This window comes from Erythrolamprus reginae, chromosome 2 (genome assembly GCF_031021105.1).
Source record: "Erythrolamprus reginae isolate rEryReg1 chromosome 2, rEryReg1.hap1, whole genome shotgun sequence".
NCBI lineage: Eukaryota > Metazoa > Chordata > Lepidosauria > Squamata > Dipsadidae > Erythrolamprus > Erythrolamprus reginae.
This window is the reverse complement of record NC_091951.1, coordinates 169,572,866-169,587,729: the sequence shown is the minus strand read 5'-3', so window position 1 is coordinate 169,587,729 and position 14,864 is coordinate 169,572,866. Positions and strand designations below refer to the sequence as shown.

General features: G+C 41.1%; 1 protein-coding gene across 6 annotated transcripts in view; it reads right to left on the bottom strand.

Annotated features, from left to right (window-relative positions):
* TEX2 (testis expressed 2) overlaps window positions 1–14,864 on the bottom strand; it is a 149,970-nt gene that overhangs the window by 33,551 nt on the left and 101,555 nt on the right. For all 6 annotated transcript variants that reach the window (XM_070740364.1, XM_070740362.1, XM_070740360.1 and 3 more), the window contains exons 5-6: window positions 12,953–13,200; window positions 7,533–7,676 (exon numbers count right to left, since the gene is read on the bottom strand). In XM_070740364.1, coding sequence (XP_070596465.1) covers window positions 7,533–7,676; window positions 12,953–13,200 — 392 coding nt within the window. The remainder of the gene's footprint in view (window positions 1–7,532; window positions 7,677–12,952; window positions 13,201–14,864) is intronic.

The following is a 14,864-nucleotide window of genomic DNA, read 5'->3' as shown; positions in this document are numbered from 1 at the left end:
TCCGTAACCACAGCTAAGTAAGTCATAGCTAATCTTATGCCTTTTTTTTTTTTTTTTTTTAAAGGGAATCACAGCAGTTGTTAAAGCAAATTTGGCTTTCCCCGTTGATTCTGCTGGATGGGAGGCTAATGGGAACATTGCAAATGGCAATCACATGACCCCAGGATGCTAAAACCATTGTAAATACCCTGTTTCCCCCAAAATAAGACTTCTCCCTGATAATAAGCCCAACCAGACTTTTGAGTGCATGGCAATAAGGCCGAGCACTTATTTCGGGGTTCCAAAAAAAAAATATTATTATTATTATTATTATTATTATTATTATTATTATTATTATTATTATTATTTAATTGGATTTGTATGCCACCCCTCTCCGCAGACTCAGGGCAGCTAACAACAGTGATAAAAAACAGCATGTAACAATCCAATACTAAACAACTAAAAAAACCCTTATTATAAAAAAACCAAACATACATACAAACATACCATGCATAAATTGTAAGGCCTAGGGGGAAAGAATATCTCAGTTCCCCCATGCCTGACAGGGTCTTATTTTCAGGGAAACACTTGGCAAGCACCAGAATTTTAATCATGTGACTTTTGGGATTCTGCAATAAAGGCGAAGACCAGTCATATTTTTCAGTACCATTGGTGGCTAAATGCAAGTGAAGGACAACCTGCAATGAAGCCACTAGGTAGGCCTTGCAAGTTTTGTTACTAAGGAAAACTGCAGCTCAGTTATGAGGGCAGCACACACGTTGCTGCTTTTTCAAGCACTGGAGGTATGTGGTGACCAACAGCTCAATGTCAGATAAGAAACCTAGAACTGGCTCTGCAAAGAAAGTAGAGAAATTTTTCTCTCTCCCCTAAAGGAATGGCATATAAATCACTATTAGAATCTGTGCACAAGGCATGGACCCACCTGTTTTCTGTTTCAACAAAATCCATCTAGAACAGCGGTCCCCAAACTACGGCCCGGGGGCCACATGCAGCCCGCTGAGGCCATTTATCTGGCCCGCGGGTCTTTTCCAAGGCCGCACTGGAAAAGCAGTGAGAACGTCCCCCTCAATCTCATCTCACCCGAGGTAAAGTAAGGCTTGCCGAAAGCCGACCTGGGCACAACACACACACATACACGCACACACCTGCCTCCTCCTCCTCTTTGAGTTGCTAGCTCCCGTTTTCTGAATGGGGATTGAATGGGAGTCCGAGGTCGGAGGGTGGAGGCTTGTCAGGTGAGTCCTCCGCGGGGAGAGAAGAGGGAGGGTGAAAGAGGGAAAAGAGAGAGAGAGAAGTGGAAAGAAAGAAAGAAAAAGGAAATTGAAGGGGAAAAGCAAGGGAAAGAGAAAGGGAGGGAGGAAGAGAGATAGCAAGAGAGAGAGTGAGGAAGAGACAGAGAGAGCAACAGACAGACAGAAAGAAAGAGAGAGAGCATGAGAGAGAGAGAGAGAGAAAGAAAGCAAAAGAGAGAGAGAGATAAAGCAAGACAGAGAGAGACAGAGAGAGAGAGAAAGAGAGTGAGTGAGAGAGAAAGAAATAAGGTATGTGCAGTGTGCATAGGAATCTGTTCATAGGTTTTTTTATAGTCCGGCCCTCCAACAGTCCGAGGGACAGTGAATTGGCCCCCTGTGTAAAAAGTTTGCGGACCCCTGATCTAGAAGATACAGTACTTATTTCTATTAAAAACAAACTAAAGAGGAAGTGGGGCAACACACAAACGGTTACATCAAACTTGTAAAAAACAGTGCCTTGGCATCCATTTAAAAATCTTCAACAATGTGGTGGAATTACCAACTGGAGGGTAAGGTACCTCCTCTAGAGAGAGTAAAGGGACATTCCAATTTAGAGTTGGTTCAGGAGAGAATAGTCTGAGGTAAAACCTTTATTTATTTACCGTATTTTATTTTATTTATTTGTTTTGTCAAGAATGCATTGGTGGTATACAAAGATATAATAACATTTATATACATGCTATTAGAAAAGAGAAACATTAGGACAGGGGACAGAAGGCATTCTGGTGCACTTATGCACACCCCTTACTGACCTCTTAGGAATCGGGAGAGGTCAACAGTGGATAGTCTAAGGGTAAAGTTTTGGGGGTTAGGGGATGACCTTATTGACCTTATAGGAATCGGGAGAGGTCAACAGTGGATAGTCTAAGGGTAAAGTTTTGAGGGTTAGGGGATGACCTTACTGACCTCTTAGGAATCGGGAGAGGTCAACAGTGGATAGTCTAAGGGTAAAGTTTTGAGGGTTAGGGGATGACCTTACTGACCTCTTAGGAATCGGGAGAGGTCAACAGTGGATAGTCTAAGGGTAAAGTTTTGAGGGTTAGGGGATGACCTTACTGACCTCTTAGGAATCGGGAGAGGTCAACAGTGGATAGTCTAAGGGTTAAGTTTTGGGGGTTAGGGGATGACCTTACTGACCTCTTAGGAATCGGGAGAGGTCAACAGTGGATAGTCTAAGGGTAAAGTTTTGGGGGTTAGGGGATGACCTTATTGACCTTATAGGAATCGGGAGAGGTCAACAGTGGATAGTCTAAGGGTAAAGTTTTGAGGGTTAGGGGATGACCTTACTGACCTTTTAGGAATCGGGAGAGGTCAACAGTGGATAGTCTAAGGGTAAAGTTTTGGGGGTTAGGGGATGACCTTACTGACCTCTTAGGAATCGGGAGAGGTCAACAGTGGATAGTCTAAGGGTTAAGTTTTGGGGGTTAGGGGATGACCTTACTGACCTCTTAGGAATCAGGAGAGGTCAACAGTGGATAGTCTAAGGATAGAGTTTTGGGGGGTAGGGAATGGCCTTACTGACCTCTTAGGAATCGGAAGAAGTCAACAGTGGATAGTCTAAGGGTAAAGTTTTGGGGGTAGGTGATGACACTACAGAGTCAGGTAGTGAGCTCCATGCTTCGACCACTCGATTACTAAAGTCGTATTTCCTGCAGTCGAGTTTAGAGCGGTTTACTTTAAGTTTGTACCTGTTGTGTGCTCGTGTATTGTTGTGGTTGAAGCTGAAGTAGTCATTGACAGGAAGGACGTTATAGCAGATGATTTTACGGGCTATGCTTAGGTCGTGTTTAAGGCGACGTAGTTCTGGTAAAGTATCTCTGGACATTTTCGAGAGTATTTCTTTAGGTATGTACCTATTTCCCAAGGGAGACAGGCACTGAAGAAATTCTCCTAATATAATCAACAATAAAATATCTAGCTGACCCTGTTCACGAGTGGCTCAGATTGCTTGTGCCCGACAAACATACTGTATTTATTTATTTATTTATTTATTTATTTATTCATTCATTCATTCATTCATTCATTCATTCATTCATTCATTCATTTGATTTGTATGCTGCCCCTCTCCGTAGACTTGGGGTGGCTAACAACAGTAAAAAGACAATATGAACAAATCTAATATTAAAAGTAATATAAAAACCCCAATTTAAGAAACATCTCATAATCCCAAATGTGTCCATAAACCCAAGATGCACTAAGAAAAAAATTAAGGATCCGCCAACAGAGCTTGTGGCAGAGAGGGGGAAGGGAGAGTACATTTTAATAGATTAATTGCATAGTACACTGATGTTGTCTCAGTGCATATGGAGGGCATCAGACTGTGGAAAGCTGTTCTTAAGAAATGCAGGGATATCTGTCCTGATTGAGCTGGGGGAATTCTACTTCTTGTCCTTATTGTTTTTCTCTTCACTATTCCGGCAGCACTTCCCTAGCTCTTCTGGTGCTCAGGCTTTAAATAGGCCCTCCGTCTTCCTAGCTCCTAATGGATCACTACTGTAGCAACACTGAGTATAGCAACAAGATAATTACCAAGATGACATGAATAAGAGAGAGGGTGTGTCAATAATTAATTCAAACGACCTAGTGAACTCCACACAGATTTCCAATATCAGAACACCATTATTTCATGAACATTTGAACAAAATGTTCCTAGCCTTTAGTGGAAAGAACAATAAAAGCTTTGGCTGAGCTTGAGAGGCAAGCTTGTGTATCCAAAATTGTAAGCTTTAATTCACAGATGCATCAGCCAGTACCCACGCTGGTTGCAGTTGTGTTTTGTTTTTTTTAAGACGCCAAATTGGCTATCTCTACTAAAATATTCAAATGGGAAATTTGTTTTCATGCTAATATACAATCACTCCTGCAGAACAGCACTAGGAAAACTGATCATTTATGCTGCCAGCTAATTTGGAAGTTGGTCCGCTTGTTTCATTTGTGCAATCGAGGCACGTAGAGGAATTAACTGAATGGGACACAGCTGAATCTCAGCACCACCTTGGGTCGTACATTTTCATTTAAAACTCATTTAGAGGAACAGAGAAACAAAAACAGTGCTTGGGTCGTTTATTATTCAAAAGTCTGCAGACTGGGGGCACAAATAACACCTCTCAGAATCTCTGCCTTTGGCTCTCTGATAACGCTGATAGTCCTGAAGATTAATGCTTGGCGTGGATCAATAATTCAATCATATGAGATAGAGAGTCTTACCCATGCCTCATTAGAACTTATTCATATCATCCATGACCCCCCCCCCCCATGGACTCCTATAAGGGTGGACTCTCTCTTCCTTACACCCCCGGAAGAATCTATTGTCCCCTTGCATGTGAACTGGTGATCTAGTTGTTCTTATGGACATTGCTACTGGGCTGACCCAAATTGAACTGGACTTATTAATTAGCTTGTTAACATAATGTATTCAATCATACCCTGTTTCCCCGATAGTAAGACACCCCCGATTGTAAGACATATCGGGGGTTTAAGGGGGGTCGGCTAATATAAGCCGCACCCCGAAAGTAAGACATATGTCTTACTTTCGGGGAAACACGGGTATTGCCACCTCCCTCTCATCTAGCTGCGCGCCGATAATCTGCGCGCTGCTAATCTTCGTGCCGTTAATCTGCAAGTAACCCAAATTGATGCCGTCGATTTCCTGATAACCAGCTTGGAAATCTCCATTGTAATCCATGGAAGTGGCAGCAGAAGCCGCAGCTGGAGCCATCCCGCAGGTCAGAAACATGTTTAAAATAAAAGGGAGGTAGGGAGGTCGCCAGTGGGGAGTTTTCCAATATAAGACATACCCCGAAAGTAAGACATAGTGGGGCTTTTGGGGATAAAAAGAAAGTAAGACACTGTCTTACTTTCGGGGAAACACGGTAGCTATATTTTTGTATTTCTTGTATTTTATAGTTTATTATCATATTTATATTTAATATTTACATCTTATATTTACTCTATTTTAAGGAATTGAAGGTTTTTGATATTGCTAGTACTAAATATTAAGGGTTGTTATTAATTTTTCTATAACTAACTTTTAACTAATTTATAGGGGTTTTTTTTAATGATGGATGATTGGAGTGGGTGGTGTAATTCTTATGATATGAATGAGTGGGCTGGGTAGGATGATATGTACGGGAATAATAGACATAGTATGAATGTGGAATTTAGCCTACCTGGCGGTAGAGAGACAGGAGGGATGGGGATATCTATCTCCGGGGTGACAGAGGGCCAGAACATTCCGGTCGTGCTGGGGAGAGGTAGATATGGTGGGAGCCACGGGGTGAGCCGTTCTGGAGGAAAAAGAGATTGCTGCCTAAAAGCGATCCCTTGTTCCGGCCCCGTGAGCTCAACCCAGGGTCCTGGTGATGAGTGCAATCCGGGCCCTGGGCTCAAGTTGCTGCTGCTCAATGCCAGATCGGTTGTAAATAAAGCTCTGCTCATCCGGGATCTGATCCTGGATGAGGAGGCCGATCTGGCATGTGTGACTGAAACCTGGCTGGGCCCAGAGGGAGGAGTTCCTCTCTCAGAAATATGCCCAGCCGGGTTTCAGATATGGCATCAGCCTCGATATGAAAATCCTGAACAGAAACCAACTCCTGAAATGACAGGCAGACTGTGGAAGACTGATGGACCTGACTGAAGCCAACGCACAAGCATTGAGTTGTACACAACAGGTAAATGGTTGCTGGAAGAATTATTGTTAATAATCTAAAAAGGACAAAACTGTGTTTATATTATTAAATACAACTTATTTTGGGGGTTCTTAAAGGGGGAAAATGGACGCAGTGGTTCAGAGGCTAAGACAGTGAGCTTGTCAATCAGAAGGTTAGCAGTTCAGTGGTTCGAATCCCTAGCATCTCATAACATTACTTGTCCCAGCTTCTGCCAAACCAGCAGTTCGAAAGCCAATGTAAAAATACAAGTAGAAAAATAAGGACCACTTGGGGGGAAAGTAACAGTGTTCTGCACACCTTTGATGTTCAGTCATGCCAGTCACATGACCACGGAGTCATCTTCAGACAGCGCTGGCTCTTCAGCACAGAAATGGAGATGAGCTCTGCCCCCTAGAGCCGGAAATGACTAGTACCCTGTTTCCCCGAAAATAAGACGTACCCCGAAAGTAAGGCATGTCAGAGGTTTTGCAGAATTTGCTAATATAAGGCACACCCCAAAAATAAGGCCTAGTCAAGTTTACATACGGTACGGTAGAAAAACATACGGTACCATTCAAAGCTGTTCATAGCGGTACCGTAATAATGTGGCGTCCCCTGCTGGCCCCTTCCATCGCTTTGTACCGTCCAGTACAGCAGACACAGTCTGCTGCTGTCTCACCGCCATTACAGTCTCCACTACAGTGCATAGACTGTAGTTCCTCTGGTGGCTGGAAGCTGCAATAGCGGGAGTATACTGTTGTACCATATAAGTGCCGTCGTTTGTGTGTGTGGGTGCCATACTGACAGGTACCATACCGTAATCAGTGTACCGTACGGTACACTTTCTTTGGGGGTGTCAGCTTTTCTGCCTGTGAATTTGTCTTATTTGAGAAATATAAGGCACCCCCCCCCCCCCCGAAAATAAAATGTAGCACAACTTTTGGAGCAAAAATTAATATACGACAGTGTCTTATTTTCGGGGGAAACACGGTATGTATGTGCGGAGGAACCTTTACCTTTAAAGAAGGGTAAGTATTGATGTTCTGGGAGATCATCTCTGTGAAAGTTCATTTAGTATTTTTGAGTCAAGGCAGAAAAGGGAGCAGGCCTATGGCATTAGAACTGCAAAGGTTACCACCTTTTCTTTCAAAATGTTTCTGTTCTTGACATTCCATCTTATTTCCCCTCCCAATCCTTTTATGACATATCTTTTAGGATATCTGTCCAGGGCAAGGACTGCTATTACTAATTTTTGTAACCTATTCTAGGAGTTTACTTCAGCTAGCAAGTGGAATTAAAAACAGTTCAAATAAAAATAAAGTGATGCTCCCTCAGAAATTAGAAAGACAAAAGTAGAAAACCTCTAGAATGCATTTAATCTTCCAAAAATGTCCAGAAACCACCAAGACTGGCTCATAGTTATGATAAACCTGCCAAGCAATTTTATGGTTCAAGAAAAAACAGACCGGTGTAGCCCCTGACAGGTTGCTTGATAGAATCCTACACTGCCAGCAGACTGAAACTCTATACCAGTTCCCTTCAAGAATGGGCTACCCAAACAGATGGTAGAAACTTAGGAAAATATTCCTACCTTTATTTTGCTGAGCTTCATCTGTATTTTCTTTGACACCAAGTCAGACCAATATTTCTCTCCCAAGAAATCCCAAAAGATTCTTCCCAGCAGAGCATTGATCCAGGCTTCCTGTTCTTCATCTTCATGGGAGGTGGTTAGCAACTGGCAAGAGATTTTTTTTTAAAAACTCACTTTTAATAAGTTTCACAATGCTACTACTGAATATATAAAGTGAACAGTTGATTTTAACAAGTTTAATGAAATAATTGTGTGTGGGGTGTGTGTGTGTTTGTACTTAACAACAAGTTTATTATTTATTATTTATTAATCAGATTTGTATGCCGCCCCTCTCCGCAGACTCGGGGCGGCTAACAACAATAAAAAGACAATGTAAACAAACCTAATATTAAAAATAATTTTAAAAACCCCAATTTAAAGAACCAATCATACATACAAACATACCATGTACAAATTCTATAAGCCTAGGGGGAAGGGAAAATTTCAATTCCCCCATGCCTGACGACAGAGGTGGGTTTTGAGGAGCTTATGAAAGGCAAGGAGGGTGTGGGCAACTCTGATATCCGGGGGGAGTTGGTTCCAGAGGGTTGGGGCCACCACAGAGAAGGCTCTTCCCCTGGGTCCCGCCAGACGACATTGTTTAGTCGACGGGACCCGGAGAAGGCCAACTCAAGTTAAAAATATTTCACATGAATGAGTCTAATATATTGTCCAAGGTAGTCAGCAGATGCTTCAATATGTAAATCATCAGAGTGGAAGGAATAAGACTGGAAGCTAAATGGGCTGGAAACAGAAACAGAAACCAAGCAGAGCCTTGCCTCAGTTCAGCCCATGAAAAGTTTGACACCAATCTAAAATCAATCATCCAAGCTCTTCAGGAGAGAGCTGCTGCCTTTGGCAGTCAGAGACCAGTAGCACCAGCTGTGTTTCATTAAAAGCTAGCATTCTTCCCCATCATAAACATTTCTATGCCACAGCAATCAGATGCTGGAAAAATGTTTTGATCTTATGCACTTTCGTGTCCAGTTTCAAAGCTTCTTCCTTTGGGACATTCCTTTGACAGGATCTGACAATAGTTTCTGGTATGTTCAATGATCACTGTAGTTTTCAATAAGGAACATTGTGCCTTCTTAATCTTGGCACAGATTGGAAGTGAATTTTCTCAGTGATTCCACTGTGTTTCTATTCATCTTGATTTGAAGCTTCTAACAGATTTCCTAAAACTTTTGGGTGACAGCAATATGCCATATGGCGGGATTGAGAGGACACTTTCGCAAAATGTAGTCTGTAGCTAACAAACTAACTAAGGGGCGTACATAAGTGCACTGGTGTGCCTTTCGTCCCCTGTCCAATTGCCTTTCCTTTCTCTCACTTATCATATATATTCTCTTTCTTTCATATATCTTCCCCTCTAACTTCACTTTTACCCTTATATATATTACTACATGTCTATTTTTCTTCCTATGTATTTGTGTATTAGACAAATGAATAAATAAATAAATAAAAATAAAATGGAAGAAGACCATGGCCAGGCTATGTGAAAGTTAGGGGGAAGACCTATGCGTTCCCCATTATCTCTAACTTCCCAATTGCTGATAAAATGAAGGCCAGTTTCCAATTGCACCTTATCAACAAAAATACAGTTCAAGATGCCTTGGCAGCCTTGGGTCTTACCAATGGGACAACTATGTTTGGAACATGGCATTGGGCTGTGGTTACTATCAATAGGCCACATTGGTAGTGGCAAAAACTCACCACCTTAAAAGGTAAGTCAAATTACTGAAGAAATCCAAAATGGGTGTTATTAAAATAGCAAAATTACAGCACCCATTGGGCTCTCAACTAGCTGAAGCTAGCACTGATGCTGATCAGAGAAATTCTTCAATTTGCAAAGAATGGAAAGGGCATAAACACAGTTCTGTCTCCTCACAGGAATATTTGACAACTGTAAATTGTAAATAATTTACAAAGAAATTGGATGGGGTTGCCCAAGGCATTTTGGCTCTTCTCCTATCTGATAACAAGAGCATTTTATATTGCTGTGCCACTTAGCTCAGCAATAACACAAATACTGTACCATAATAATTGCCTTTTTTTTGTTATTTTAACCAGATGACCCTCATTGCCTCTCAGGGGGAGCATAAAGGCATTCCCTATCTAACTCTTTGAGGAAGTTGCCATTGTAAAGGTATATAGTTGTAAATCAAAGCCATCCATCACTTAGAAAGGACATATGATTGCCTGAAGGGGTTGGTTTGAAAGGAACAGGCAAAAGCTTCAACAGTTAAATCAATTGTGACTGACCTGTATCCAACAAAGAGGGGATAGAAACAATTCAGAGATCCAACTAATAAATTTGTATTGAATTAATACAAATTTATGCCTAGATATTTAAGATTGTTTATCTAGATTGCGGTATAAAGAATAGACCTCTCAGTGTTGCCTCCTGATAACAAATAGGGCCAGTTGTGGTTATTGTTTGGGGAAGTTTGTGAGAGATTAAATATGGAGGTAAATTTAAATTTAAGTACAACTATTAATCAAATGCAGGTGCAATTCTTGTTGATTGTGTGATTCTATGACTGACACCATCACCCCACCGAGCATTATATTCTCAGGATCAGAGCTGGATTATGTACAGCTGCCTGAATAAGACAGTTTGTGTTTCACACCTAGAAAAGGTGGCTATTAATTCAGGGTGGAGGCAAAACAACCATAGGAATGACTGCAGGCAGGAACTGCTATAACAATAAGGGAAAGTGTGCCATGTAGGATGTTAGTAGGAAGGCAAGATAGCATCTATATGTGCTGCCTTAACACCAGTCTCTCTGCCAATCTTGATAACATGGCTAAAATACTGTTAATAATAAACTGTTTCAACTCAAAACGATGCTATAGAGAACTGCACACTAGAACAACTAGATATAAATAATTCCCTCAACAATGTCAAACTATTTACTAAGTCTGCACTACTATTAATCATCTCGTTCTCATCATCCATCTCCTCCCACTAATGACTGTATGTCTGTAACTTTGTTGTTTGTATCCTTATGATTTATATCTGGATCCTAATATGATTTGATTGCTTATTTGTACCTGGACTATCATTAAATGTTGTACCTTATGATTCCTGATGAACTTATCTTTTCTTTTATGTACACTGAGAGCCCTCTGGAACCAACTCCACCCAGAGATTAGAACTGCCCCCACCCTCCTTGCCTTTCGTAAACAACTTAAAACCCACCTCTGCCGCCAGGCATGGGGGAATTGAGATCCTCTTTCCCCCTAGGCCTTTACAATTCTATGCATGGTATGTATGTATGTATGTTTGGTTTTTATATTAATTGATTTTTAATCATCAATACCAAATTACTATTGTACACTGTTTTATTGTCGCTGTTAGCCGCCCCGAGTCTCTGGAGAGGGGCGGCATACAAATCCAATAAATAAATAAATAAATAAATATGCTCCAAGACAAATTCCTTGTGTGTCCAATCACACTTGGCCAATAAAGAATTCTATTCTATTCTATTCTATTCTTATTTCCAGTACCAGAATAGTTAACAGAAAAATGTTTGCATCCACAATATCTTCCAAGAAGTATATATCAACTTTGGTTATTTAACTGGTTGATAGAAGGACTTGCATTAGTGTTTTAAAACTGCACACCCTGGTTTTAAATGTGTGCATCAATTGAAGCTTCCAGGCAGGGGGAAAGGCTGTTGTTAATTTCTTTTAAAAAGTCATTAATTTGCTGAAGTAAGCTGTTCTGCATTTCCATTGTGCTGGAAAAATGAGACAGGGCCGAGATTGAGCTGGTGTTCCCTTTACCTCATTGCTCAAGGGCTTATGTCACTCACTCAATATGCAAGCTTCAATGGTGGTTAAACATAAGCAGAAAAGGGTCATATACTGTATTCAAGACAGTCCTGAGTAAAATACAAGACACTGTATACAGAGTATGCAAAGGATGATCTTCATAGAATTTAATTTGGATGGGGTAAATCTAATGGCCGCTCAGTACACAAATTCAAAGCAAACATTTTCACAAAAAAGATTATTCTACCCTCTGCTTGAACATATTCAGCAAAAGGGAACTACAGTTTTGGGGGGCAATTAGTTCCACTGTCAAGCTGCTCTTATTGACAGAACAAGATTTCCCAATATAATAGCTGCTTTCCTGTAATTGAAATCCATTATTCCACCTCCTACACTCTGGAAGGAGAGAGAACATGTCTTTATTATCATTTACTGATCTGATTATACCAGATCATTATCTTGTACAACTTAAGACAGTGTATGTAATGCTTCCTCCTATTAGCCTCACAACAACTACCTACTGAAGTATCATGACCAAAAAACCTGAAATGATTTCTTCCTATGAATTTAGAACACATTTCTCTTAATCAGCCTAAAATAACTTGTGTTTTGAATAAATACTTGAGTACACATCTTTTTATAATACACTGCTTAAAAAAATAAAGGGAACTTAAACAAGACAATAATACTCCAAGTAAATCAAACTTCTGTGAAATCAAATGGTCCACTTAGGAAGCAACACTGATTGACAATCAATTTCACATGCTGTTGTGCACATTCAACTTTGTACAGAACAAAGTATTCAATGAGAATATTCCATTCATTCAGATCTCGGATGTGTTCTTTGAGTGTTCCTTTTATTTTATTTTTTTGAGCAGTATAGTTTAAGTCCCAATTGTTATAATTCTGTTTCTATTAAAAAGAGCAATTGTGGCAATATTTTTAATTTTGCTGTCTAACGTCAAAACGTCACTACAGAGCACTGCACACCAAGACAACTAGACACAAGAATAGTTTTTTTCCGAACGCCGTCACTCTACTAAACAAATAATTCCCTCAACACTGTCAGACTTTCTACTAAATCTGCACTTCTATTCTACTAGTTTTTCTCATCATTCCTTTCACCCATTTCCTCCCATGTTGACTGTATGACTGTAACTTGTTGCTTATATCCTAAGATTTTTTTATTAATATTGCTTCTTCATTGCTTATTTGACCCCTATGACAATCGTTAAGTGTCGTACCACATGATTCTTGACAAATGTATATTTTATTTTATGTACGCTGAGAGCATATGCACCAAGACAAATTCCTTGTGTGTCCAATCACACTTGGCCAATAAAAATTCTATTCTTTTATTCTAAAATAGTTCTACTGCTGGGTAGTCCCAGAAGTGTAAGAACTAAATGAAATATCTATTGTTGCAGAGATCTTTTAAGCTGCCACAAAATAACATTGAATGTTGAGACAGTGAGCATACCGTAGAAATGTTATTAGCCCCACACTTCTTTGGGAACAAAAAAACAGCCCCTGCCCACTTCATCTTAGCAGACACTACAAAGTAACACCTCAATCAAGAATATTTAAAGAATATACTTCACCCTTTTCACGGTTGTGGGGCTGCTGTCAGCACTGTCGACGGGGCTAACCAAAGGGCTTGGGTGTTCTGGCGGAATGCACCTTGCCATGTACACATTATAGTCTAAAAGTATTTTCTGCCTGATGTTGGTACCCAGGTCCTTTAGCTTTGGCTGAGGAAGGATTTCTTCTACACTTCCTTTACTGCTGTTGCGGCTGTGCGTGAGAATCCCAGACTGGCTATTGGATCGACTATGTCCTGGCAACAAGCCTGAATACAATAATAGGAAAAAAACAATGGGTAAAAGCATCAATACATAATCAAATATGGAACAAAAGAATGAAAAACAGAAGATTATGATGCCAATACTGCAGCAAATTACAAGGTTGTCAATATGACAGGGTGGTAAACATACACCGTGATTTAATCTATTCATTATGGAAGTAGACACATTACTAATCCATACAATCTATTCAAGGTTATACTGTATAATAGTTTTGACTTTAACGTAAACCACAGGAGATACCATTTTGTAGCTTTTAGTTGTTGTTGAATTCCCAGAGCCACAGCCAATGTGGACAATAGTGAAGCATGCTAGGTATTGCATTGTAGTTCAATAACCTCTGGAAAGCCAGTTACTTCCCCTGCCCCCTGCCATTCTATGGCAAATGGTAAGTAAACTATCGGGTCATACATCTTTTTCAGTGTCATATATAAAGACACCCAATACTTAATTTAAAAAAGGTTTTAGCAAGGTCTACAAGAAACTGTCTGAAAATAAATCACAATAAATAGAACAGAGAGAATTTTAGAGGAAAGAAGACAGCTAAGGATGTAAAACTCTGCACCAAATCTGATATGCTGAACAATTGTAGACTAGAAAAGAACCTGAATATAAGCAAAGCTAAAAATCCAAGAATCATGAATATCAGCAAATAAAAACACACTCACCAGCCTCAATTTAAAAGTTTTACAAGATTGAGTAGGTGGAAACACTTTCAATGACCATTTTCACTTCTATGAAAGGGTTTTTCATAAATTGGGTTAACAGTAGTGTTGGGCAAACCCGTTGAAGTTCGAGTTCGGCGGATTTGGCTGAACTTGACGTCGGAGTTTGGGTTCGGGCCCCTGAACCCAAACCCGAACCCTAACACCCCTGGCCCGGCGGGAGGTGAAGCGCTGGGGGAAGGTCAGGCTCTGGGTCTGGAATCATCCATCCTGCCCAACCTCCCGCCCACCACCCACTTGAAGCTTCCGGACGGGATTCTGAATAACCGGCCGGCAGAACCTGCCTCTCCATCCCTCTGGCCCGGTGTGAGGCAAAGCGCTGGGGGGGGAGGTCAGGCTCCAATCCCCAGGAGCTCAGCGGGGAGAAAGTCTTATCTTTGCAGCCGGCAGGAGAGCCACGGTGGGAGAAGCGAGAGGCTCCTAAGCGGGCTCCAGGGTTAGGCGTGGCTCTTACAAATGGGAAATGGGATTCCCCGCGTCCTTTTGCTTGCACAACCCCCCCCCCCGGTCTGTGGGAAATCCACACCTCCCCTCCCTATTTGTGCTCCAAAGGTCCAGATTCCCTCTGCCCTTTTAAAGCTCTTCAGGGGCGGAGCCCTCCCCATCTCTCCCTTCCACCTCCCGCTTGAAGCTGCCAGCCGGTTTCCTGAATATCTGGCATGTGCAGAGCGTCTCAACCCCCCCCCCCAGCTGCAATAGTATCATGGTGTTCGATCGAACGCAAAACCTGAACACGGACTTCTGAAAAGTTCAGCACAGACCCGAACTATGCAAGTTCGGTTCACCCAACAATAGTTAAAAGGAAATATTTCTGAACTACACTTCAGCTTTTGGGAATCTTGCCATAAGCTTGGCCAAACGTTTACATATAAACAGTGCAAATATTTTGCACACAGATGACTTGAAGGTTGATTTGGGATAAAGGC